The sequence below is a fragment of the Nansenia antarctica genome, assembly GCF_963989245.1.
Source record: "Nansenia antarctica genome assembly, chromosome: 5".
Lineage (NCBI taxonomy): Eukaryota > Metazoa > Chordata > Actinopteri > Argentiniformes > Microstomatidae > Nansenia > Nansenia antarctica.
This window is the reverse complement of record NC_137690.1, coordinates 18,094,330-18,120,024: the sequence shown is the minus strand read 5'-3', so window position 1 is coordinate 18,120,024 and position 25,695 is coordinate 18,094,330. Positions and strand designations below refer to the sequence as shown.

At 46.3% G+C, this 25,695-nt stretch overlaps 3 protein-coding genes across 3 annotated transcripts; all 3 read left to right on the top strand.

Annotated features, from left to right (window-relative positions):
- Positions 1 to 724: 724 nt before the first annotated feature.
- crybb2 (crystallin, beta B2) lies at positions 725 to 2,430 on the top strand (the record flags this gene model as incomplete). Its single annotated transcript, XM_080530844.1, has 5 exons — positions 725 to 787; positions 1,033 to 1,151; positions 1,554 to 1,686; positions 1,822 to 1,964; positions 2,262 to 2,430. The coding sequence occupies 5 exons, from the start codon at positions 725 to 727 to the stop codon at positions 2,428 to 2,430; spliced, it is 627 nt and encodes a 208-aa protein (XP_080386970.1).
- A 561-nt stretch (positions 2,431 to 2,991) lies between these two features.
- Positions 2,992 to 5,164, top strand: ctu1 (cytosolic thiouridylase subunit 1 homolog (S. pombe)). Its single transcript, XM_080530839.1, has 3 exons — positions 2,992 to 3,147; positions 3,627 to 4,127; positions 4,321 to 5,164. Exons 2-3 carry the CDS (start codon positions 3,632 to 3,634, stop codon positions 4,854 to 4,856), a joined length of 1,032 nt encoding a protein of 343 aa, XP_080386965.1. The 5' UTR covers positions 2,992 to 3,147; positions 3,627 to 3,631; the 3' UTR covers positions 4,857 to 5,164.
- A 2,089-nt stretch (positions 5,165 to 7,253) lies between these two features.
- pxnb (paxillin b) lies at positions 7,254 to 21,242 on the top strand (the record flags this gene model as incomplete). The annotated part of the gene is made up of 11 exons (XM_080532674.1): positions 7,254 to 7,382; positions 15,157 to 15,365; positions 15,452 to 15,540; positions 15,683 to 15,822; positions 16,062 to 16,254; positions 16,402 to 16,522; positions 19,781 to 19,942; positions 20,076 to 20,249; positions 20,373 to 20,454; positions 20,646 to 20,794; positions 20,976 to 21,242. Exons 1-11 carry the CDS (start codon positions 7,370 to 7,372, stop codon positions 21,240 to 21,242), a joined length of 1,599 nt encoding a protein of 532 aa, XP_080388800.1. The 5' UTR covers positions 7,254 to 7,369.
- Positions 21,243 to 25,695: the final 4,453 nt, after the last annotated feature.

Below are 25,695 nucleotides of genomic sequence, written 5' to 3'. Positions count from 1 at the left end.
CGGTGACCCCCCCAGTCCTGCCTGTTCGGCCTATTGCAGGCTGATCTGGAGGGTGGCTTGGACACAGAGGACTGTTGGCAGAGTTTCCACCCCTGAGCGTGCCGTATATATTGAGCTCGGCGTGCCATCACAAACACACTGGCACAGACAGGTACCGGTAAGGGATTCACGTCCATCGCTCTCCTAATCATTCTGATTTTTATCTAATTTTATTTATTTTTAAAATCTTTTTTTAAACATACTCCCAACCCTTTTGGGTTAATGTACTTGCCATTTCCGGATACAATATTTTTTTTTGCATTATAGCTCCAAAATCTATTTCATTTGCAAACAAAAATATCAACATTTGGACAAATTATCTTTTTGCATTTCGGTGGCTTCAGTAAGATTTCTGCAGGGACTTGCATAAACCAATATATACTGTTGGTTTGTAACACCAAACCAAATGTTTGAACAAGCTGGAGTACTTTTGTGGAGGGAAAGGGGCAGCAACTATTGCTTGTATACTGTACATGAGAGAAAACATTTTTGTACAGATTTGAATTTCAGTGGTCTTTGCAGATTTTTTGGCAAACGTTTTACCTCAACTCCATGAAGCTGTAAATTACCATTTGGAATGTAAACATTTGCAATTAACACCTACTGGATCCTAAAATGTATTCTGGTCTCATAATTTCTCAACTATCCTTTCTGTGCAGTTTCATCATAAACCATCCAGTTCACTATGGCCACAGACCACCAGAACCCTGCATCCAAGCAGCAGCAGCCAGGGACCAGTGCTTTCAAGGTGAGGGGGAAAGGAGGACAGAGGCAGGGGAGTGGGATGTGGTGGTGGTGGTGGTGGTGGTGGTGGTGGTGGTGGTGGTGGTGGTGGTGAGGAATAGCACGGTGGAGCAAGGACAAGGAGACCCTATGGGATAGCTCAAAGCTTTTTCATGGCTTTTTCAGAGTAAAGCTACAGACAACATCGTCTTCATATATAATTTGAAATACCAGACATCTAAACTCCTTTGTCTCCCCCTCTCTCTACAGTTGATCATCTATGAACAGGAGAACTTCCAGGGACGTTGCCATGAGCTGACTGGTCCCTGTAACAACCTCCAGGAAGCAGGCGTGGAGAAAGTGGGCTCCATACTGGTGCTGTGTGGACCGTGAGTGTACCTCAAAGAGAGATAATATGGGAGTGAGAGAGTGAATGAGTGGGTGAGTGAGTGAGTGAGTGAGTGAGTGAGTGAGTGAGTGAGTGAGTGAGTGAGTGAATGAATGAATGAGTGAGTGAGTGAAGTAGAGTGGTAACTGTGAGAGAAAGAAACAGAAAGTCAGGCTTTAGGGGGGTCCCACCAACAACAGGTCCCACCAGAAGCTTATGGAAAAATCTACTTTGTTGTAGACAGAAAAAAAACAAAGCCATTGATTATACAATTCCATAGTGTAAATAACACATTTGTGCACAAGGCACTCACCCATAATCCTTTCTCTCTCATCCTTTACTTCCTCCCTTCAACACCTGATGCCCTCCCCACTCTGACCCCACTCTCCTTGTGCCTTCCCAGATGGGTGGGATATGAGCAGGCTCAGTGCAAGGGGGAGCAGTATGTGTTTGAGAAGGGGGAGTATCCTCGCTGGGATTCCTGGACCAACAGCAGGCGCAGCGACAACATCTTTGCATTCCGCCCCATTAAAGTGGTAAAACAGCACACCTCTATCTCTATCACAAAAACAGCCATCAGCCATTTTGTCTGTCGATTCTCTGTCACTGTCTCTGTCATCTATTCTCTGTCATCTATTCATTGTCTGCCACCATGGTTATTCCCTTTACAGGACAGCCAGGAGCACAAGATTGTCCTTTATGAAAACCCCAGCTTCGCGGGGAAGAAAATCGAGATCATAGATGATGATGTCCCCAGTTTCCACGCTCATGGCTACCAGGAGAAGGTCTCCTCTGTTAGAGTTCAGAGCGGCACGTGAGTCTACGAGAGCAATTTCTGCCTCCATATTCCTGTATATTTCTAGGGACAAATTCCTGGACACAGATTAAGCCTATTTCTAAACTAAAAAGGATCTTCAGAAATCCTTAATTGAAAGTGCAATTTAATCCATGACTTGATTTGGCTAAATCTGTGTACGGGAAACTGCCCCATATACATACTGTATATTGCCATTTCTCATATCCAATCCAAAGAGCATATTTACCTAAATGCATTTATCCTTTTTCTGTCCCTCATCCCTTGCCCCTCACACCTCTGCTCCTTGGGTACCAGCTGGGTGGGTTACCAGTATCCCGGCTACAGAGGCTTCCAGTACCTGTTTGAGAAAGGAGAGTACAAGGACAGCGCTGAGTTCGGGGCCCAGTTCCCTCAGATCCAGTCCGTTCGACGCATCAGAGACATGCAGTGGCACCAGAGGGGAGCTTTCCATCCCGCCAACTAAGCTTATGACTCATTGCTACACCGAACCTTGACCCCTGCGACCTCACTCCTTCCCATATGCCCTACTCGCACCCTCACCTACTCAAAATTGCATTTTGATGCCTATTGCCATTGTTATAGTAGCACCATCCTCTAAAGCAAACTAATAAATCTTTGTTGCTTACATTTCAAGTGGTTTTGTCAATTGTATTTTGGGTGTTTTGGGGGGGGGGGGGGGCTTTCCTTTCCTTTCTTTTCGCAATTTCGCAGTTGCAATGTAACTAAAAGATAGGGTGATTGGATGAGAAGAACCATTAGAATGTTATGGAATATACATCTGAATATGACTCCCAGTTAAATCTTCAGGGATCAGGGATTGACTGATTTGGCCTCATGATTTCAGCGGTATCATAATAAATGAGGGGAAATGTTATTTTTATTATTAATAATAATCATGTTATTATTATAACAGTTAAATATGTAAATAATAGGGCATGATTCAGTAAAACGCAGTTACGTCAGCGACCAGCATTTTCTGGGTTATTGACATTCGACGTCATTTCCTGCAGTGAGCAAAGCCGGAAGAAAAAGAGTTATAGACGAACATGAGGTTAACTGGTAACAAACATAAACGCTTATATTGTGTCAAATTTAGTTATGACATAAATAAAGACTTTTGAGTGCTGCCGGACACTCCGACGCGACATTTTATACTTTCCTGCGAAATTTGATGACGCTTGTAAGTACTTTCAGCTTTTGCAAGCAAGCTAGCTAGCTTGTGAGCTAGCTAACGGTAGACATTTCAATGAGGATCTATGGGACTGTAGCTAGGTAGCTACTAGCTAACTTGACAAATTGCTGCAAGTGCTAGAACTATAATATAGATTTCCCTGATTGATATGCTACTTGGCTATTATTACATTCATATACATTTAGTTGGCATTTTATCTGTGCTATCAATACAGTAATTAGTTAATGTACAGCTACATAATAGTATTAGCAAAGAGATTATACTATTATACTGCAGATAATTTAAACTCTGCTACGAATTTATAAAATAGGAATTAGGTAATGTTCTAATGCTTATGCCAGCTGATTCAGCTGAAATTTGTTAGTTTACCATAATCTCTCTTTGACACAATATAACTTGTAGGCGTAGCTATTACACACTGATACTGTACCAATAGGCCTATATTTATTCATATTTTATCTACACAGACAAGATGCCTATCCTCTGCAGCAGCTGTGCTGAGAAACGTGCAGTGTTGAAACGGCCAAAGACTGGCCATTCACTGTGCAAAGAGTGCTTCTTCTGGGCCTTCGAAGAGGAGGTGCATCAGACAATAGTGTCAGCACGGCTCTTCAAACATGGAGAGACTGTGGGAATCGGTGCCTCAGGTGGGAAGGACTCCACTGTGCTTGCACACCTCATGAAGGTCCTCAACGAGCGCTTTGACTATGGCCTCACACTCTTGCTACTGTCAGTGGATGAGGGCATCACAGGTTACCGTGACGATTCCTTGGAGACAGTGAAGAGGAACCAGCAGCAGTATGACCTGCCTCTGAAGATTGTGTCCTACGAGGAGCTGTATGGCTGGACAATGGATGCCATCGTCAAGCAGGTCGGACTAAAGAATAATTGCACTTTCTGTGGAGTGTTCCGAAGGCAGGCACTGGACAGGGGCGCTATGATGCTGAAGGTTGATAAGATATGCACAGGTATTTCATATCAATCAAGCTTGTTTTATAATCATATTTGAGGTGCCATCTATGTAGACCTACTTTGAAACATAAATGGATTGATACAAGTGTTATTTGTGGTGATCTTTTATTATTATTATTATTATTATTATTATTATAACAGAGGGTCACTCACTAATCTATCACTGTGTGTGTCTGGCTCGGTTCTCAGGTCACAATGCTGATGATGTGGCAGAGACAGTTCTGATGAACGTCCTCCGAGGGGACATCGCCCGCCTGCGTCGCTGCACAGCCATCAGCACAGCTAGCGAGGGTGAGGGGGTTGTGCCACGCTGCAAGCCCCTGAAATACGCCTATGAGAAAGAGATTGTGCTATATGCCTATTTCAAGAAGCTGGACTACTTCTCTACAGAGTGCATCTACTCTCCCAATGCTTACCGTGGTTACGCTCGCACCTTCCTGAAGGACCTGGAGGCAGTACGGCCCAGTGCCATCATGGACGTGGTCCACTCTGGGGAGAACCTCTCTGTGCGGGAGGATGTGCGGATGCCCGTGCAGGGGACCTGCGGCCGCTGTGGTTACATCTCCAGCCAGGCACTATGCAAGTCCTGTGTGCTGCTGGAGGGCCTGAACCGTGGCTTGCCCAGGCTGGGTATTGGGAAACACCACCGCCTGCATGGGAAGATCCTCTCTAAGACGCCTCTGACCAAAGAGGAGGAGAGGAAACTCAAGGCTGTCGATTTCTGAAAATCAGCAAAAGATCTCAGGTTCACTGTTTCTGTGAAGTGACACTTATGTGAAATCACAAATGACACAAAAACATTTGTGACGTTGTTTTAAAGATTCAGCTTGGAATTGGAATATACTAGCTTGATACCCATGTCAGCCACGAAACAGCAGTAAGGAGAGAAAAAGAAAAATATCCCTCTCCCAAAGAGTTGTGGAATTAATCCAAATGTAGTTTACATGCTATGCTGCTAGTGCCATTCCATTTTGAAACCAGTTTTATCTTATTATTTAAATGCAAAACAAATCAATTTGATGGTATTTGTTTAATAAAGTTATATAATATTTCTATTGCCTCCTGATTTATACCCCCATGTTCACTCCCAGGTTTTAGCAACCTGGGTGTGTTTTTTCATTCAAGGTGATTTAGTAAGGTTGTTTTATCCTACATATTCTGTCCCACATGAAACATTATTTTTAAGCCTGATTACATTTACATTTACATTTTTGGCATTTAGCAGACGCCTTATTCCAAAGCGACTTACAATCAATACATTTGAATACTAAGCATGTGAATCAGCAGTCCACCATTCGTTGCAGGAAGAGTACTCTAGCTCGGGCCCGGGGCCACTGATAGAAGGAAAAACCTTCTCCCTATTATCGCCTTCTACTAAACCTTTCTTTTTTCTTTTTTTTTTATATTACTGGAGAAACTGAGAAACAGTACAAGGGGGGCAATAGAAGTTCTTAGGGACACAGTAGAGGGGAAAGCGGGTGTCTTTAGGAGACGTAGTGGTGAGGGTCAGAAGATGTCTCAGGAGGAGCAGTTAAGATGTAACCTGAAGAGATGGGTCTTCAGTCTACGACGGAAGATGGGTAGTGACTCTGCCGTTCTGACAGCCGTGGGGAGCTCATTCCACCAGCGGGGAGCCAGTGTTGTGAAGAGACGTGATCGGGCAGCCCGACTGCTGTGTAGAGGAGGTGGGGCCAGTCGGCCAGCCGAGGTGGAGGAGCGGAGTGAGCGGGCAGGGGTTTGGGGGGTTACCATTTCCTTCAGGTAGGCAGGGGCTGTCCCTTTAGCTGCCTGGTATGCAAGCACCAGGGTCTTGAATCTGATGCGAGCTGCTATCGGGAGCCAGTGCAGGGTGCGAAGGAGAGGGGTGACATGCAAGTATTTGGGGAGGTTGAATACCAGCCGGGCAGCAGCATTCTGGATGAGCTGCAGAGGTCTAATGGCTGAAGCGGGGAGCCCAGCCAGGAGTACATTGCAGTAATCCAGGCGGGAGATGACCAGTGCCTGGGTCAAGAGTTGCGCTGCCTCTCGGAATGGTCGTATCCTTCTGATGTTGTAGAGGAAGAATCTGCAGGAGCGAGCCGTTGCTGCAATGTTCTCCGCACAGGATAGTCGGTTATCCAGGATCACTCCATGGTGACCAATGACCAATCATTCAGAAGATATAGGTGTTTAGTTGACCCAGAGACAATTGCTAACATAGCCCTGATATGCCATAGAGAAAATTGCATACTCTAGGCCATGCAACAGTTAAGCCTAATGAATCACAAACTAAGAGTTCTCTGTATATATTCTGCTACAACCAACCTGGTGGTGAACTTTTTGGACCGCTGCTTGCATTCTCAACACGAACACGTTTTGTCGACCGCCTCTTCAAGTAGACAACTCGAAACGCTTTAAAAGTTGTACATCTAAGATGAACATATTCAGCAGATCTGCGGTTCGAACCCCGGCTGGCCAAATGTCGAGATGTCCTTGGGCAAGACACTGATTCCCAAATTGCTCCCAATGAGCGGGCCGTATGGTAGCTTGCCAACTTTGGTGTGTGAATGTGTGTGTGAATGGGTGAATGATAGGCCATTGTAAAGCGCTTTGGAATAAGGCGCTATATAAGTGCAGTCGATTTACCATTTAACATATCCCATGATACGATTTGAGAGAGCACTTGGTGATTTCTTGGCGGCTCGGTAGATAGATCGTTGCATATCCTAGTATGCCATTTTCTTTAGGGCATATCAGGGCTGTGGCTAACTATATAATGCCAACTATAATGCCATAATTTAATTATCACCGTTCAGTTATCCACGTTGTTGTTATCTAGAGGAAACGAATGAATTTTAGGTTCACGAATTCGAAAAAAAATCTGCTTGACAATTGCAGGAGACCAATTTCTGAATTGAATGTCAAATACTGTTGAATGCTGAATTGTTCTTGTAACCGTTTATTTTTTCAGTCGCCGAAGAGGTAATTGTTTTCATAATAACAATGTATCAACTTGGTTATGGTCGCTAGAGGTCACTCTTTATCAAAGTTGGACATGGTGTCTTTACGGGTTCTCTCCCTGTGGGACGCGCGTGCTGGTGAACGAGGCATGCACATCACGGCGCGGTCCCTCACTTAGGACCGACCCACTCCTTCGGTAGCAGCTGGAATCCACGGACACTGAACAATAATCACAGTATTACAGAGTCAACTTACAAGTAACAACTTTACACAGCTAAAGTCAGGACCGAAATACAATATGGACGACTTAGGTAAGTTATGGAGTCCTTTTCTCAGCTGTTTCACTGTCCAGCGTAGCGGAACGTATGGTTGAAGAGTAGGGGAGCCTACGACTACGTACGACGAGGCTGCAAAGATTTCCAAAATCTTGGAATAACACACGGCCTTCCTTGATCAACCCCTGTCTGGTTTAGAGTACTGAAATCGTTAGGAAAACCACCCACTTAAGACCTGTTTTTAGCCTCTTTCCCTGAGTTGTTCTTGCCACTCCTCGATCGGAACAATACTATTATAGTCACTTTTGTCCAATCTTATTCTATTGAATGAAGCCAACTCTTAGGCAAACCTCTTAATTGTTCAAGGCTCTCTTTTTGTTCAAACGGTTAACTTATCTACCGATAAGTGGAGGACATTTAACTCCACCTCTCGGCTTATTACAATTCTTTCAGACGCATGTCCAAAGAAGGCTAACCCACTCATTGTAGGCTACAATATATTTTGTCTGTCTTCACAGGCTGATTTTTGTGTGTGTGAAAAAGATGCTATTGAGTAGAGACAGTAGTATATTTGTTGTTTTGTGTATCTATCTATTATTTAGCTGGTAGGATGGAAGTTCCCCAATGCTCAACTGATTCCAAGAATAACACCAACTATTCCATTACGGTTTGAAACAAATGTGTTACTAGGAGTGAATTGCACTATGAGTCATGATGAACCCAGATTAGTAGAAGTACTTTTCAGTAATCATTCTGCGGTGCCAGTTTTCTGTCTGTTCTGTGTATTTATGGCTCTTATGACCCTTGACCCCCTGCCCAAGGCCTAATCTTGCCAGTAGTAGCCTACATACTCAGACATTACAAATCTACTGCAGTATGGGTCTGCAAAAGACCTTGAGTGCATACAGACGCCCATCAAAGGTCTTCACACAAAGGAACACCTGGAATCAGCCTGTTCAAATAGTGCAACATGCATGCTGACGTGTGTGTGCAAAAACTGTGGTTACATACGTCAGTGTGAATTGAGGATTTTGCTGATGTTACTGATTGCCAATCTGCATAGAGAATGGTTAAATCCCCAGTCATGCTACCATTTAGCCGTCAGTCTATTTTCTGTGTCATGCTGACTGTCACAGTCCATTAGCCCTTGACCTTTGCCACTGCACTCCGAATTCCTAATTCTGTTTTTAACAATTGATCAGGTGGTCCTTTTGCTACCTGTCTAGGAAGGTTGTTATTGAATGAATAGGCTTAGATGTTGCTGCAGTTTTTGTGTTTTGTGAGCCTATGCCAAGCACTGTATTCAACGTCCCTAAACAGCAGGTCATTGAAACCTTTCAATTGTTTAAGTGGAAGGACGAGGGACCACATTGTGTGCTGGGTCTGTTCTGAGAATACCTCCGTAGCACATTAGATGCTAAAGCTGCCCCGGGCCCAGTGAAAGGGCTGATTGTTAACTGAAAGGGAGCCTGCCGTCTCACTTATGTCGGGGGAACGGCAGGCTGAGGGAGGGGGAGAGGCTGCTGTGGAATGTCTAACATCACTGTTTGTCAGGGTCCAAGGCCAAATACTCACTGGGTCATGGCTCACCTCCTCCCACTACTCACAGTTCCACGCACACTACCCCTGAAGAGAGGACTTAGGCTAGCCCCTCTCTCCTGCCACCCCTCCTGGTCTCTGCTTCTGTGATGACTGTGAAGAGTATATGTAGTGTTGTTGAGTAATCTGATCAACCCCCATCACTGACCCCATCACTGACCCCATCCCCTCCTCTTTCTCTTTGGCCCTGAGTGTGTAGAGATGTCTCCATTTCTACCCAAGAGCAATTGGGGTTCTTGTAGTGCGGTGTGAGTCACTGTTATGTAATAGAACTATTAGTAACTCTGTCTGAACGTTCTGGAGAAGAGACTCTTCACTGAGGGCGGTCTCGCACAGCGCTGACCAGGTGGCGTCCATTCCCAGCATGCACCATTATTGATGTGGCCCCGGGCTGAGCCCATTCCCAGATGTGAAGGACCACATGTGACACAGTGTCAGTGTCAGATGGCCCGTCTCACTGATGCGTTTGATGTGTGCACTGTGTGAAGTCGCCACTCCCCTCTGTGTGAAATCCTCAGGTTACTGTTAGATTCAGACTCAAGTGTTGAGAAACACTGTTTCCCAATCCCATTTTTTGTCCCCTATTCCCTATCCTGCCCTATGCACTTGTTGAGATCTGAGAGGATTTGATAAGTGTAGGTCTAAACAGGTCTAAGTCCTTCTTGCCCTGTGGTAGATCAGGTGGAATATTAGCCATATTGCTTACTTGTTAAAAGTCTGTTAAATGTCCTCAGATCTTCACGTGCATAGGAGTAAAGGTCTAGGGATTGATTTTGGATTGGGTGCGTGACTGACTCAGGTGGGCTGTAGCACATCCACACAGGTTAAGAGGGCAGAGTATTGAATGATGGGTAGTGGTTTCATGTAGGTGGGGAGATTAGCTGGTAGAGAGGACTGCGTTGGAGGAGAGCACAGCTGCCTTCTGTTAAACAGGCCCTTCCTACACACACACACACACACACACACACACACACACACACAGTCATATTCTTTCAGGAGATGTGGACTGCATTAGTTAATTATCTTGTGGAAAAATCCCCTGGATACTCCAGGGCACCAGAGCACCGTGAGCTTTCCGAGATCTAAGTAGGGGGGGTCTCAAATGTTTATGGTGTTCACCGACCACTTTCTGAAACGTAGCTGTGCTCACAACCCTTGGCAGAAGGTCCTTAGTGAGTTCTGTATTTCAGTATGTCAGCAGTGAGCAAGTGTTACCAGACTAGTCATCGCCTCTTGGGACCGGTAAGGGTTGGTGTATGCATACCCCTTTCGTAGTATGTTTGAGTGGGCCAGCCTTCTGGACTAATGGGAGGAGGGATCGTGACTGTAAATCAGTCCTCGATCCTGTCTCTGCTCCACACCCATCCTGCTCTGAGTCTGGGGAGGGGAGAGCTGCATGGCTGACCTCATCGCTTAGGCAACGAACCCTGCCTCACATCCTGAGGAAACAGAGGAAAAAACAATGACCAGAATCAGCGTTTAGGGCCAGGAAACACAGGGGTGGGTGGCGGGGGGGACGTCGGTTTGTGCTACTGCTGTCGTGGGGGTGTTTTTGACGAGCCTAATAAAAATCTCACACACAGTTTCCTACAATGCTCTTCTCTCTCCTCCCCTTCTGTGTCTCTCTCCTTTTTCTCTATCTCTCTGGCTGACCATGTCCCATTTCCCACTCTCTCGCCCTGCTTTCTCTCTCGCGCTCTCTCTGGCGTTGTTTCTTGGCTCAGAGCACAGGGCTGATTATTTTCCTGACGGGTCAGAGTAATGGTGCAGGAATCTGTGTTCCTGCTGGATTCTTCCCACATTAGTCAAATTGAGACACCCCAGGGCATGTTGTTCAAAGAGCTCAGTGTGCCTGCTCTGTGTGAACTCCAAGGGCAGGGTTTGGAAGATGGCTGGTTGTTTTTGGGGGTTAGTGTGTTTTCAGTGTTGGTGCACAAACAGGAAAGAGTCTGAGACAGGACTGTCTTTCTTCGTGGTTTCCATGGCCCTTCCAATTACACTCGCGGTACTCAATCACTGTAGATCAGGCCTACTCACCCATCCCGCTCTCTCAGACAGGAACCTATGTATTGGTGTGAGGTTGTCCTCAATTTCTTTATGTGTGACTGTGTGTCAGAATGGTCTTTCAGATTAGACTTCCTCCTGTTATCTGATTTACTGGCCTGTGGGGAAGTACTTTTATTTTTGGTCCAGCGCTCTCTTCAGGGGAGTGTCATCTTTCCAATATGGGTCTGCTTGGTGGGTATTTTTAGTGATGTTTATTTTAGTGTCATTGACCCCATCTTGCTTCAAGATCCTTCTGTCTTTCTCTGACACCTCACCACTCCCTTTCTCTGTCCCTGTATCCCTCCCTGGAGAATGTCTTCATATTCCTCGTTCGCTCTGCTCTGTCTCTCCCTCTCCACCCACCCTCACTCCCTGCTATTCTCTCTGGTATCTCTCTCCCTCCACCCCTCTCCCTGGCCCCTGGCCCGCTTGATAGGTATAAATATCATATTGGGGTAGGCCTGATGGATAGTATTTCTGCATGGGGTTCTTCTGGCCAGCTCTGCTCTTTGCTCCCCAGCTATAAACAGGTGAGCTCAGGACCTTGGTGACCCTACTCTGGATCCCACAGTCTGTTAATATGTAAGATTAGCCTGCCCGTCCTTTCTGCCTGTCTGGCCTGTTTCCCTGGGAAGCATTGCTCTCTGGGAGTGGGTAGGCCTAATAAAAACATTGACGGCTCTCTTTTCCTGGAATTTCAAGCATGCTGTACTTTGTTGACGTGGTCCTGTAATTCCGTAATTAGCATAGCATTTCCCTTTCTTCTTTTCTTTCCTCATACATTCCTGGTCTCCTCTGTCTTCTACCTCCAGAGCCTTGTCGTAGTAGAATTGAAAGAATAAGGATTCTGATTCACAGATGGTATTACAAAGAATTGTTTTGCATTCCAAGTGAGTCAGTGTCACCCTAGGGCACATGTTTCTGATCTGGACTCCTGGGTAAGCCCAAACCATCCCATTCTCTTCTACTTTTTCCCTTCATCTCATACCCCCCCCCCCCCCCCCCCCGTCCTTGCTTCTGCCACCCTCTCTCTCACTCTGTCCCTGCTTTCTTCTTCTGAGGCCGTCAGTGGAATGTGTGGAATTCCCCAGACACCTTCCCGCCCATCAGATAAAGACTGCAGGACTATGGTAGGGACTGGCGGAGGGGACTATCGAGACAAGAATGCACACGTACCCACCACCGAAAGAATGCACAATACAGTACTATGCAGTATGCACTATGCACACATTCAGAAGCTGTTTGTTTGAACATCATACAAATTAGTTTTGCAGGAATGCTTTCAGCAAAAGTGAATCACCATAATAATGTATGATGCGCATATATTGTAGGTCATTGACAGTTGTGTTGTGTTCAACAAAATATTTTTTAGCCCCAATAACATAAACAAAGATTGTCTGTAGAAGTTAACATTCTTGTATAATGAACTCTTAGTAGGTATGTCTGGAAGGGATTGGACTTTACCCATCATGGCCCTTACCCCCCTTTGGTACGGAAAGATTAGTTTGATACGTGGCTTACAGTACTTTTGTATTCTGCTGCTAGGCTAATTCCCCACAGCCCCTACAATCAATCCCCATATCAGACTCAACGCTGCCCCCCTCAGGAGGTGCCCAATCATGCCAAATAAATAGTGGGCACATTCCAGTAAGCCATGAAGCCATTATGTTTACAGGCAGATGAGTGGTAAAGTTATGGCTCTAAGATTGGCAATAGATATACCCTCTGCTCATTGTGACTCTAGTTGAATAATACCTTTGCTGGGTACCATTTTTGCTATCAGGAACCCAGACGTTAAGCCTCTTAGTAGTCAATATAGATACCGAACCGTACACATCCATTTACGGATTGTTTTAGCCTAAACACTCAATCTGATTTAGATTGAAATCCCTCCCAGATTGGCCAGTCTAGGTTTCTTGGTTTTGCCAGAGTGACGGATGTAGCAGCAGTGGGAGGGTGGGCGGGGTAGAGGGACCCCACTCTGGCAGGACACGGAGGGTCTTGGCTGTGTCTACAACTCCCTTCAAAGGGAAGAGATGGTTAGGGCTGCCTTTACTGCCAGGAGTAAGGTCATGATTTCTCTAAGGCATATCGTACCTACATAGTTATGAGGATCATTTGTTTGATTATTAATGACAAGAACCACACCATTGAATAGTAGCGATAATAATACATAAACTAAAGAGCCGTTTGGGAAGCAATTGTGAATTCCGTTATTGTATGAGAGATAAAGTCAACTTTAGTAAGACCTTGTCCAGCATGTCAGCGCCAGGTGCAGATTATTTTGAGCTGCTAGTTATATTTCAGCACGTTTGCACAGACTTACTTGCTGAGCTTACATCTTTAAATAGGTTTTGCTCCCATGTGGTTGAACTGCATGTCTTAAACATTTCGCTACTGTCGGTCAGGGTCTCTGTGTTCTGAGTAAACAACTCCTAAACAGTGGAGGATGTTCTGTGGGAGGACGTTGGAGTTAAGTGAAGGCTCTGTTATCAGATATCAAAGTACTTGAAATAAAGTTGTTATGGAATGTAGCCCTAGTGTTGTTGTCCAATACTACATTATGTAAACTTTGAAATGAACGCTTCTTTTTCATAGTTTTGCCTTAAAAAGCAATAGTCTAGTCAGTTGATTTACATGGGTTAGGGTTATGCCTAACCTGCCATACCTACTACTATAACACAGTAGACAATACTGATAGACAAGGACAGCTTCTTATTTGACCAAGAGGAAGCACCATAGTGAAAGAAGGTAGGAAGAGTTTAGGCTTAAGGAAGAATCAAACAACTAAGCCTACACTGTGTCTGGTGTCCCTCCTAGACCACACCCTCATCAGACTGATGACACGTTATTCCCCCCTGCGCCCCTCATTCGCTCACTGTCCTGGTGCCTGCTACTCGTACACACACACGCACACTCATTGGGTACGGAACGCATCAGGTGGAATATTGTGAGTATGGGGCATCGGCAGAGGTTGAATACTATTTGAGGTTACTTGTAGAACCTGATGTTTGGGTAATATTGTATATTATAAACTACTAATATATATTATATAATATAAACTGCATGTTGCCAAGAATGTTTATGTTTTTGTCTTACTGTTTGCAAATAGATGGTGATTTATGTTTAGCCTAGTATCTGGAGAGACTGCAGTGTCCACCTGTGGTCTTAAGAGTAAGAAAACGGCTATTTATGACTAAAGGATCTATTTGACTGTCAGGTTGTTTACCTCACACTGGCACCCTAACTTATAGACTTTACTAATTGGCCATTTGCTGTACAGTTCATCCATGTTATTGTTTTGCTGGTGCCTTTCTCATAGCCTGGCTGCTTGCTCATAAAACATACGGTAATTGATTTGATTGGCTTGGAATAGAGTTGGTTCTGTTCCATAACGCAGACTATGAGGATTCCCTTTGCCACTACCATACAGCACAGGCACACACTTTACAGACTATTCTTGACTGACTGAGGATGGATGGAGTGGGTGATGTAAGTGCCTATTTATCACTCAACTGTAATACTGTACCCTCCAAAGCCCTGGGCTGGATACAGTACATGCCTTGTGTCTGTCTTTCTGTCTGAAGCCTCTTGGTAAGAGAGAGTTAAGTTAAGCAGGGATATTTTTAGAGCCCCAGAGAATGATTGATGGGCATAGAGGAAGTCTATGGTTTTAGAGAGCAGAAGCGTTAACCAGACTACGGTAGGTTTAGAGTTGACCCTGAGGCATTGTAGGCCATGCCACGCTGTGATGATGACAGGGCCTAACCTTGGTGTTCAGAGGGTGCTGCAGAGGTGCCTTTTTTGGAGTGAGGGGACAGTTTGGAATGAGAGACTGACTCATACGCACAGGCATTGTCACTTTACAGACACCTGCTCTGTAGACGTCAGGCAGGGAGCCCAATAAGCTGACTGAATTTATAGGCATCCACACTTGTTCTGTTTTAAAATCTTAGGCAAATAAAAAATTTACTACGAAAAAGTCACAGGAACATGTTCAGGACTGCCCCAGAGCAGCTCTTTGCCTTGAAAATAATGAAATGTCACGCTAGGAGTAGTAGTCTTTGTATGGTTTGTTTCTGTACAGTATGTCATTGAGTACGCTACAGCTTTTTAAGTGTTAAATCATAAGTAACCGTGCTGAATTAATCTTTTTCCTCCTCAGACGCTTTGTTGGCGGACCTGGAGTCTACAACGTCCCACATCTCCAAGCGGCCTGTGTTCCTGTCTGAGGAGACCCCCTACTCCTTCCCCACTGGAGGGAACTCCTACCAGGATGTGTCCGTCCCACCCCCAGTGCCTCCCCCGCCCTCTGCTGAGGCTATGAATGGCTCTCTGATAGACCCCCTAGACTCTCACCACTCCTCCCTACAGGTGAGTCATGGACATAGACCCAAGGACCTTACCTTCATGATGCAGTGTTCCAGGGTTTATACTGAGTGTTGTCCTCACCTCTGCAGTCCTTGGGCTCCCTTCAGAAGAGCTCATGGTCCAGGGACAGTAGCAGCCCCCCCCCCATGTCCCACATTGAAGAGGACCATGTCTACAGGTATGTATGAGGGACCCTACAGTATGGACAGATTACCCTCCAGTCAAACTGGGCCATCTGTCACTCTGAGTCTGCTCGTTTTGCACTCTGACACATTTGACTCTCTCTCTCTCTTTCTCTCTCTCTCTCTCTCTCTCTCAAGTTTTCCAAACAAACAGAAGTCTCCTGACCCCACTGCGGCTGCCATGACCTCTGCACTGGGCAGCAACCTATCAGAGTTGGACAGGCTGCTCCTGGAACTCAACGCTGTCCAGCAGAACTCTCCCTCCTACCCCACCACAGGTACACAGCAGCATCTCCACCTATATATAAAGATGACAATAAATCTGAGCCTTTAAAAAATAAATACAAATACAAACCGGTCATACGATCTGTGATTGTGTGGTTGTCAACGGAGACCTTGCTTTATCTTGGCGTACAAGGTTTGGTGTGAGCTGATGTGTGTTTCTGTGCACCGTACGTTCATTTGAGAGATGTTTCCATTTCCAATCCACCACTGACCACAATCCACCTCTCTTCAGAGGAAGCAGCCCCACCTCTGCCATCCTGCAGCATTACCCACTATGTCCAGGAGAACGGGGGTACCCCCGACATCCTGGTGAGCCCCCCCCCTCTGGAGAAGCCCAAGAGGAATGGGACTCGGGTGCTGGACGAGGCCCGGCCCACTGTAGAGAGTCTGCTGGATGAGCTGGAGGGCTCTGTGCCCACTCCCAGGTAATGGCCCCTCTGGGCTGCCCTAGCGGCCGGGTTCTCATTTAGATGTCCTGGAGACATGGACATACCAGTTTGTTCCATCACTTTGTTGAGGAGGTCTGGTGGATTTTTGTGTGATAATGGAATTTGCTTTGTGTCCTTCTGCAGCCCCAGCCCCTCTGTCCTCCACAGTGAGTTAGACACGCCCTCTCAGCAGCAGGCCAGAATCTCTGCATCCTGTGCCACACGAGAGCTTGACGAGCTCATGGCCTCCCTGTCTGACTTCAAGGTGCACAGCCGTGTGTGTCTGTGTTTTGTCTGTGTTTTGTCTATGTTGTGTCTTGGTCTGTATTTATCATCTCATGAGAAATACCTTTGTTACCATCTTTCTCTATTTTCAAATCCCCTTTCAATGTCACATTCTGATCTAATCTTCTCTTCCATATCTTCTGGTTTTCTTTTCCTCTTTCCTCTCTCTCCGCCTGTCCTCTCCTCTCCTCTCCTCTAGCCCAGTTCTTTGGGATCAGCGAACTCTGACCCCATGCTTGATCAGGCAGGAAACTCCCACAACTGCCACAACTCCCACAGCACTCTGGAGATCCATCCCCCTCTCACCCCCTCCCTCCCTGCTGCAGCTCTCCTTTCCTCCCCCAGCATCCCCCCTCAGCCTTCCTGTGACTCCCCTCTCTTCTCCATGCCTGCCGGTTTTGAGCTGCACATAGAGGAGGAGGGTAGGGAATCGAGGATTGCTGTGTCCCCTCTGAACCACTCGTCGTCAGCCCGACTGACCTCCCAGAGCCCTGCGTCCTCGCTCTCTGCAGCGAGCGACCCAGACCGAGATGCAGTCATCGACGTCTCGGCCTCGTTGCTCTCCTCTCAGACCAAGTCTCTGGTCGTCCTGTCTCACTCCTCCACTGCCGTCTCCAACCACTCTCCTCCCAATGCTTCTAAACCCTCACTGACCTCGACCACCCTGGACCAGAACCCTTTTAGAAGAAACAGTCCCACTGTAGAAGTCGTTACATCTACTGTAAGTAAGCTCTCCTGTTCTCCTGTCAAGAGCCCCAGCCCCCTAATAGACCTGGATCTATGTTTCTCGACTCCAACCACCGCGAAGAGCATCACTCCTCTCCCTGTCTCTACTTCCAAGTCCCCTTCTCCACTCCACTCTCCTGCTACTGTCACCAAGTCCCCCACCCCGTCTCACACTTTCTCCAAAGCACCCTCGCCATCGCCGGCCAGAGCCACAAAGTCCCCCTCTCCCCCGACCCTGACCAGCCCGAGGATCTCCAGGAGAGAGCAGCTGGAGTCGGCTCCTCTAGCCCAGAGGGGCAGCCCCCTGGCAGGGCAGGGCTCCCTGGGGAGGGAGCCCTCTCTGGACGAAGCCTTGGATAAGCTGCTGGCCATGAGTTTCTCCAAGCTGGAGAACGACAGAGCAGCACAGCAGAGGGAGGCGCCGCACCTGAAGGGGGAGGTAGTGCACGAGGAGCCCATCCTGCCGGCAGACAGAAGGGACATGCAGCCTGACACAGGCACACAGGATGGGTCTGTAGACGGGGGCCCGGATGGGAACATGGACGGCCAAAGTGAGCTCATGGACTGGGCCGATGTGGAACTGAACATGTCTCTCCATGATGGAATGGACAGTAGCATGACCTCTTATACTGAGAGGCCGTATACAGACGGGAGCATGACCCCCATGACGGAGGCCAGCTGGATGGATGAGTCCATGACTGAGTCCTCCTGCCCCGGGACTCCGGATGTCCTGGACCTGCCTCTGCTGCAGCCCTCCACCATTGACAGGCTCTCAGCATCTGGACATGTATGGCACTGCCCCCCGTGGCTCACCACTGTCCTAGACCGCACAAGCCAACATAACATAGTCAAAGCTTTTAAAACTGTTAGTCATACAAGATTGTGTAATTGTAGCCATTGCCACCTTCGAGAGATAGATACAGGGAAAAATGGATTATTGACCATGTGCTATGCTATGCAATTAATCTGCACCAGTGCTGGATATATTTGCTGCTGCTAAAGACCATAGATCTTTCCAGACTGCCTGTAATATTTGTGGGCATGTTTGTTTTCGACTGCATCCTATGACTACCACACAGGCTGACTCAGGCAATTAGAACCATGCTCCTTAAATCACACACCCCTCTTACCTGTGTAGCATGACGCCCTTACGATGGACCACTATGGGGGACCTGAGTGTATGTTTGTGTGTTGTTCATATGATGGCTAGTTGGGGGGGGTGGGGCGGGTGGGGGGGGCTGGGAGGGGATCTGAGCATGTGACAGCAGCATGGAGTGTGTGACACTGAGCCCACTGACACTCACACCTGCTGTTTGACCCTGAGTTGGAGTGGTGCTTCGTCTGACTGGGCTGCCTCCCCTGAACTCACCCACTCACCTGGACTGCAGTTGTGTAACTGGCTCCTGGTGGACCCCTGATGGATTCGGGTGTCTGATAAGGTTTACCATCCACCCCCCCCCCCGTTCTGCTCCCAGCTGAAGTCAGTGATTAGACGCACCAAAGAGACCCCCAACGTGCACCCCATGTACCGAGAGGGCCACCCGCGGAGGAAGGTGGGCCCCATCATCGTCAACAAGAGCAGCTCACAGGACAGGCTCATTGAGGAGCTGCAGGGGAAGCTGGGTATCGGCCGCGCGGAGCGCCGCCGCAAGCAGCCCGACGACTGGCTCACGGAGGGCGTCATCGTCATGTCCAAGCCCCAGCGTTTCCGTGGCGACGGGGGCGGGGGCGAAGTGGATAAGGTTGGCCTGGATAATGCTAAAGAGAAATCACTACATCCCACATTTTCCAGTCATTTGTAACTTCTCCCAGATTTCCTTTTCAATTCTGTACCTTTCTTTCTTTTTGGTTTTCTTTCTCTCTTGCTGTCCCTCTCGTTGTCTCTCTCTTCTCCTCAGATCATTATTCCCCCTGAGTCGCCTGTCCTACTGAGGAAAGTTCTTCCCTTCCCTCACACTCCCCCAGCTCCTCGCCCTCCCCCTACCGTAGAAGAGCCTAGGAGGCTATTTCCTTTTAGACAGCCCCCTCTTCCCATACCACCACCACCACCACCACCACCGCCACCCCCTCCTCCCCCTCCCCCCTCTCCCCCTCCACAACCTCCTCCTGTCCAAGTACCCGTCCGCTCCCCACCTAAACAGACTGTACAACCTCCACCTCCATCCCCACCCGTCCCAAGACAACAGCCCCCGGCCCCAAAGCCAGAGCCCCCTCCGCCTGTTCCCAAAGCCCCAGTCCTCCCCCCACCAGTGGAGCCTGCACCACCACCCGTTCCCCCCAAAGTCCTGGTGTCCATTGGCTGCCAAACAGAATACGACCCTATCTTCCCTCCAATGCAGGCATGAATCTCCGTCTCCATCTTTCTGTTTCTGATAAACCTGATAGAACGTTGGATTTCTTTTCCTTTTCATTTCCTGTTGTGATCTCATTAATTGTTCCCTTAAAGATGTGTACTGTAAGTGTGCTGCCCTCTCGTGTCCCTCCTCTCCTCTCACCCTCTGTCCTCCTACAGATCATGGCCCAGGGGAAGGGTGGGGTGCCCGGAGGACCCCCGACACAGGTCAACAAGCTGGACAACATGCTGGGCAGCCTCCAGTCAGACCTCCACAAACTGGGTGTGCAGACAGTGGCCAAGGGGGTCTGTGGGGCCTGCTGTAAGCCCATCGTGGGACAGGTGAGAACTTGGGTGGGCCTGGAGGTAGAAGTAGGGGCCTAAGCCCATACGACTGCCCTAAGATGATGGTCTTGTCCCAGAGTTTAGTTGTTAAGTGTACATACTTTGTCCGTCTGTCTGACTGTCCGTCCAGGTGGTTACTGCCATGGGACGCACATGGCACCCTGAGCACTTTGTGTGCACACACTGTCAGGAGGAGATAGGCTCTAGAAACTTCTTTGAGCGTGACGGGCAGCCGTACTGTGAGAAGGATTACCACAACCTGTTCTCCCCACGCTGCTACTACTGCAATGGACCTATACTGGACGTATGTAAAACACACACACACACACACACACATTAGTATGTTTGCCTATTGAGTAAAGGGGCTGTCTAGAGTAACAATGCCACAGGGAGCAGGGAATAACTGTCTCTTTCTTTATGTTTGCAGAAAGTTGTGACAGCGCTAGACAGGACATGGCACCCTGAGCACTTCTTCTGTGCTCAGTGTGGATCATTCTTTGGCCCAGAGGGTGAGTGCTGTCTCTCCCGTCCTCCCAAGTCTAAGATCATTCGCTTTTCACTCACCAATATCTTGACCTTTTGATTACACACACTTTTACAGCAGGTATCATGTTCACATAAAGTGACTCTATATACACTAAACATATTCTTAGACTCTACCTCTAGAACTCATAGGTTCTTCCCATGTGTCTCCTGAAAGGCTTCCATGAGAAGGATGGGAAGGCCTACTGTAGGAAGGACTACTTCGACATGTTTGCACCGAAATGTGGCGGCTGTGCCCGGGCCATCCTGGAGAACTACATCTCTGCGCTGAACTCCCTTTGGCATCCGGAGTGCTTTGTCTGCAGGGTCTGTGTCCATCTAGTTTCCGCATTTAAAACCGAGCGTGTCTAGATGTTCTCCGTCCAATGCCAGATCTGCATAACTGACTTAACCTCTCTCTCCACTCTCCCCTCTCTCTTACCCCTCCCTCCACTCTCCCCCCTCTCTCTCTTACCCCTCTCTCCCACCCCTCTGTTTGTGTATGTAGGAGTGCTTCACCCCGTTTGTGAACGGGAGCTTCTTTGAGCACGACGGCCAGCCCTACTGTGAGGTGCACTACCACGAGCGCCGCGGCTCCCTCTGCTCCGGCTGCCAGAAGCCGATCACCGGCCGCTGCATCACGGCCATGGCCAAGAAGTTCCACCCCGAGCACTTTGTCTGTGCCTTCTGCCTCAAGCAGCTCAACAAGGGCACCTTCAAGGAGCAGAACGACAAGCCCTACTGCCAGGGCTGCTTTGTGAAACTCTTCAGTTAGGGAAGAGGATGGATGTTCAGTGCATGTGATTCGTGCGTGTGTGTGTGGGGGGGGGGGGGGGGGGGGCTCACGAAGAGTGTGTGGAGGAGGTGACTGTGTAGATCAGGTGTAGTGTGTTTGAGTCAGATGGAGTGTATTTCAGAGTGCCTAAAGGGGGTCTTTGTTTAAATGATTGATTGTGTGTGTGTGTGTGTGTGTGCCTGCGTGCGTGCGTGTTGTGTGGGGGTAGTGTGTGGGGGATTCCAGCATTCTCCTATCGACCCCTTGAGTGTAATGGACATTCATATCAGGTCTAGGCCTGTCTGCTCTCTCTGTGATGCTCAGAATAGCGTGTGACTTCAAGCCCAAATAGTTTAGCTTTGCTTTTATAGTTCGGGTAAATGCTGGCTGAACACTGTAGGAACATTGAATACACATGACTAGTGTTTGAAGTTGTTGCTCACTGGTTGAGTTTGTCTCTTGGAATCCATGTTAAATGTATCATGTTGTTAAAGCAGGGAGCAGTTGACCTGTCATAGTTTTTTTCCGTTTTTTTTAATCATATGAAGCAAAGGCGTCTGTGATATTTTTTGATTTTCTGTGTGAGTAACTGAGAGCAGAAGGACAGACTGATGATGTCATTGTTGCATTGACTGGAAATAGGCTGTATTCATAATCAGTTATATTTTTGACAGGGTCGTGTCATCCGACCCTTTTGGACTCGTTCTCAAACGCACCTTGTATATACATACTCTCCCTCCCTCTGACATGCACTCATTAACACCCCCACACAAGCATTAGGTGTTTATGACAAACAATACTAATGGCGACATGTTACAATGTATAACAATATAACTTGGACTCACCATAATGTTTTTGAAATAGGAGTCATATAATGCAACAAGTGAGCAGATGGGGAATTCTAACTCCCTTCTTTTTTTCTTTAGCCAGTCCTTCAAATCTTCTAGCTGGACTACTGGAGTTGTCTGCATTAAGTTCATGAAACAGTAGTGCAGGATAACGGAGCATGATAAAATGCTGTTGAGATGATAAAACTTAGAATATATTCTGCATACCCTAGGCAGTTCAATTGTACTGTGAGAAAAGTTTGATAAAGAATTTCAAGACAAGCTTGACCTCTCAGGTTCCAAACCAGTTTAATCAAGTTTCCTTCTGACAATAACTATTTTTGTGAAATATATTTGTGTACCACATTGTATACAAAGCGCTGGTCAGTTACCGTTCATGCACAGGATGCAGCTTAATAACCACTCATTTGGAGATATCCTCTGGTCAGACATGTTGTAGCTGAGATACTTTTCTACTTGTCCATTTCTGTGACATTGCTGTGTTGGACAGCAGATGTGAAGTTATCATGCATTGATCTTTTCACTGTCTTTTGTTAAAAAATGAATAGAAGTATTGCACAAGGCCAACCCGTCATGTAATTACACATATGTACAATGTAAACAATACTGAGCTGTAAAAATGACATGGAGAACTTTCAATTCAATAACACCTAGATTATATCTTATTTCAATGGGTGTCTTTTTTGTGCCAATATAGCAATGCAATGTCTTTTACACTGGTGAAACCAGCAAGATACTGTTTATAGACTGGGAGTCCTGGACTATTTCTTCAGATCTCTGTCAGTGAGTCCACTGGATAATGTGTTGATATTGGTCTGATGGTGGTCTCTGAGGGTGTGACTCTACAGCCAAGGAGGAGAAAGGCTTGTATCCCTCAGCATCTGAGTTGTATCTACTTACACCGGTCGGGTTGTGGGCTTGTACTATTGATCCATCATGAGGTTGCATTGCTTAATTTTTATTGGGTCTGCATCTTTTTCAGGGATTTACATCCAGAGCCTTTCTGTAAATCTCATTGTGTTTTATTTAAGAAATCAAGTAACCACTGTCTACTCAGAATCCTTTCAGTAGACAGTTATTTAACCAAAGCGACTATTGTTGTTGAAATTATTGTGTCCTTTGTCACTTTTTTTTTTCTCCTTTCATTTGAAAAGTACTGAATACTGATCCAACTCATTTCATAGAGGCTGATTACTCAAATAAAATCTTTTTTGGTACCCAAGTGTGTGTCTGTTTGTGATGTTCTTTTATTTCAGTGGATTGCAGAATGCAGCCTAATGTATATTTCTGCAGCAAAATAATTCACGTACAATTTCAAGCTCATTTATTCATTTTTCTAAGACAGCTGATTTCATAATTGGTTAAAAGTGGGTGGGTGACTGAGTCGTATACAAATCCACCTATCAAGGAATGTTGATTTGGATGGGATTACCAGTTTATGAACTATTTCAATAGTGTCCGACGTCATCATCTATTTGTAGGAGAAAATAGAGATGAGGGGCGAAGAAGTTTAAGTATTAACGGGGGTCTGAATATCATCAACACAATCAATTGGAGGACATTAGTATGTAGTATCATCACAAACGTTAGTGCAACAGTTTCAGATTCAGTAACGGTCCTATGCATAGATATAGTAACGGTCCTATGCATAGATATAGAAACGGTCCTATGCATAGATATAGTAACAGTCCTATGCATAGATATAGAAACGGTCCTATGCATAGATATAGTAACGGTCCTATGCATAGATATAGAAACGGTCCTATGCATAGATATAGAAACGGTCCTATGCATAGATATAGAAACGGTCCTATGCATAGATATAGAAACGGTCCTATGCATAGATATAGAAACGGTCCTATGCATAGATATAGTAACGGTCCTATGCATAGATATAGTAACGGTCCTATGCATAGATATAGAAACGGTCCTATGCATAGATATAGAAACGGTCCTATGCATAGATATAGAAACGGTCCTATGCATAGATATAGAAACGGTCCTATGCATAGATATAGAAACGGTCCTATGCAGAGATATAGTAACGGTCCTATGCATAGATATAGAAACGGTCCTATGCATAGATATAGTAACGGTCCTATGCATAGATATAGAAACGGTCCTATGCATAGATATAGAAACGGTCCTATGCATAGATATAGTAACGGTCCTATGCATAGATATAGAAACGGTCCTATGCATAGATATAGAAACGGTCCTATGCATAGATATAGAAACGGTCCTATGCATAGATATAGAAACGGTCCTATGCATAGATATAGAAACGGTCCTATGCATAGATATAGAAACGGTCCTATGCATAGATATAGAAACGGTCCTATGCATAGATATAGAAACGGTCCTATGCATAGATATAGAAACGGTCCTATGCAGAGATAGAGAAACGGTCCTATGCATAGATATAGTAACGGTCCTATGCATAGATATAGTAATGGTCCTATGCATAGATATAGTAACGGTCCTATGCATAGATATAGAAACGGTCCTATGCATAGATATGAATGAATGAATGAATGAATGGACTTTATTGTCATTGCTACAGTACAGGTACCAAACAACGAAATTTAGGAGGGGTGGCTCCCCTGGTGTTAGGAAAAAAAAAAAAAAAACTTAAAATCACAAGAAGGGAATGAGCTGGTTTACATAAATAAAGGCTATGTACACAATCCACTGTACTATACTGTACAGACAGTCGACTAGGGTTGTCATATTGCACAACAGTATTTTTTCACGTCATTTAAAGTGTCACAGTTTGCAGGCTTGAAATGTACATGTCTGTGCCTCAGCACCACACCTGATTCCTTCAGTCCAGCAGCTGCCATCAATCCGTCCAGACTGTCCAGGGACTGTCCAGACTGTCCAGGGCACAGAACTTAGGTCTTTGCTGTGTTCAGGGCCTGGACGGCCCTGTGGTAGAAGCAGTTCTTCAGTCTGTTTGTCTTAGCGGCCAGGGTCCTGAACCTCCTTTTCGAGGGCAGCCTGGTAAAGTGTACGTGCCCAGGGTGGGTCGGGTCCCTGGAGATCTTTGAGGCCTTCCTGAGACAGCGGGTAGTAACAGATATAGTAACAGAACGTAACATAAAGACAGATATAGTAACGGTCCTATGCATAGATATAGTAACGGTCCTATGCATATAGATATAGTAACGGACATAATAACCCTAGACTATTGTATTTATTTTACAAGCACAACAATGCAAACAAACAATTAGATACATTATGTTTAACATAATGTTGTTGTCTGTCAATCCTTGCATTTTAGAGTGCTGCATGAATTTGAGAAGGGTTATATTTTCCCAGTCCCATCTAGCTGTCAAATCTAAATGATCATGTGCAATGTTGATTTATTTCCCCCACAGATTTGAGTCCCTTTTTAAAGAACTTACTGAAAGGTAATCAACCCTATGTCAAGGGAACATAACATGATATGTTATATGCATACATTTCACTGCAATTTCACAAATGGACCCCTGCTGATGCATTATTGGATCTGTGTTAAGCTCAAAGTCAAAACCAACTCTATGTTACATTACAGTTATTATCTAGGTAGGACATAAGCATTTTCAGGTTGGAACAAGGGCACA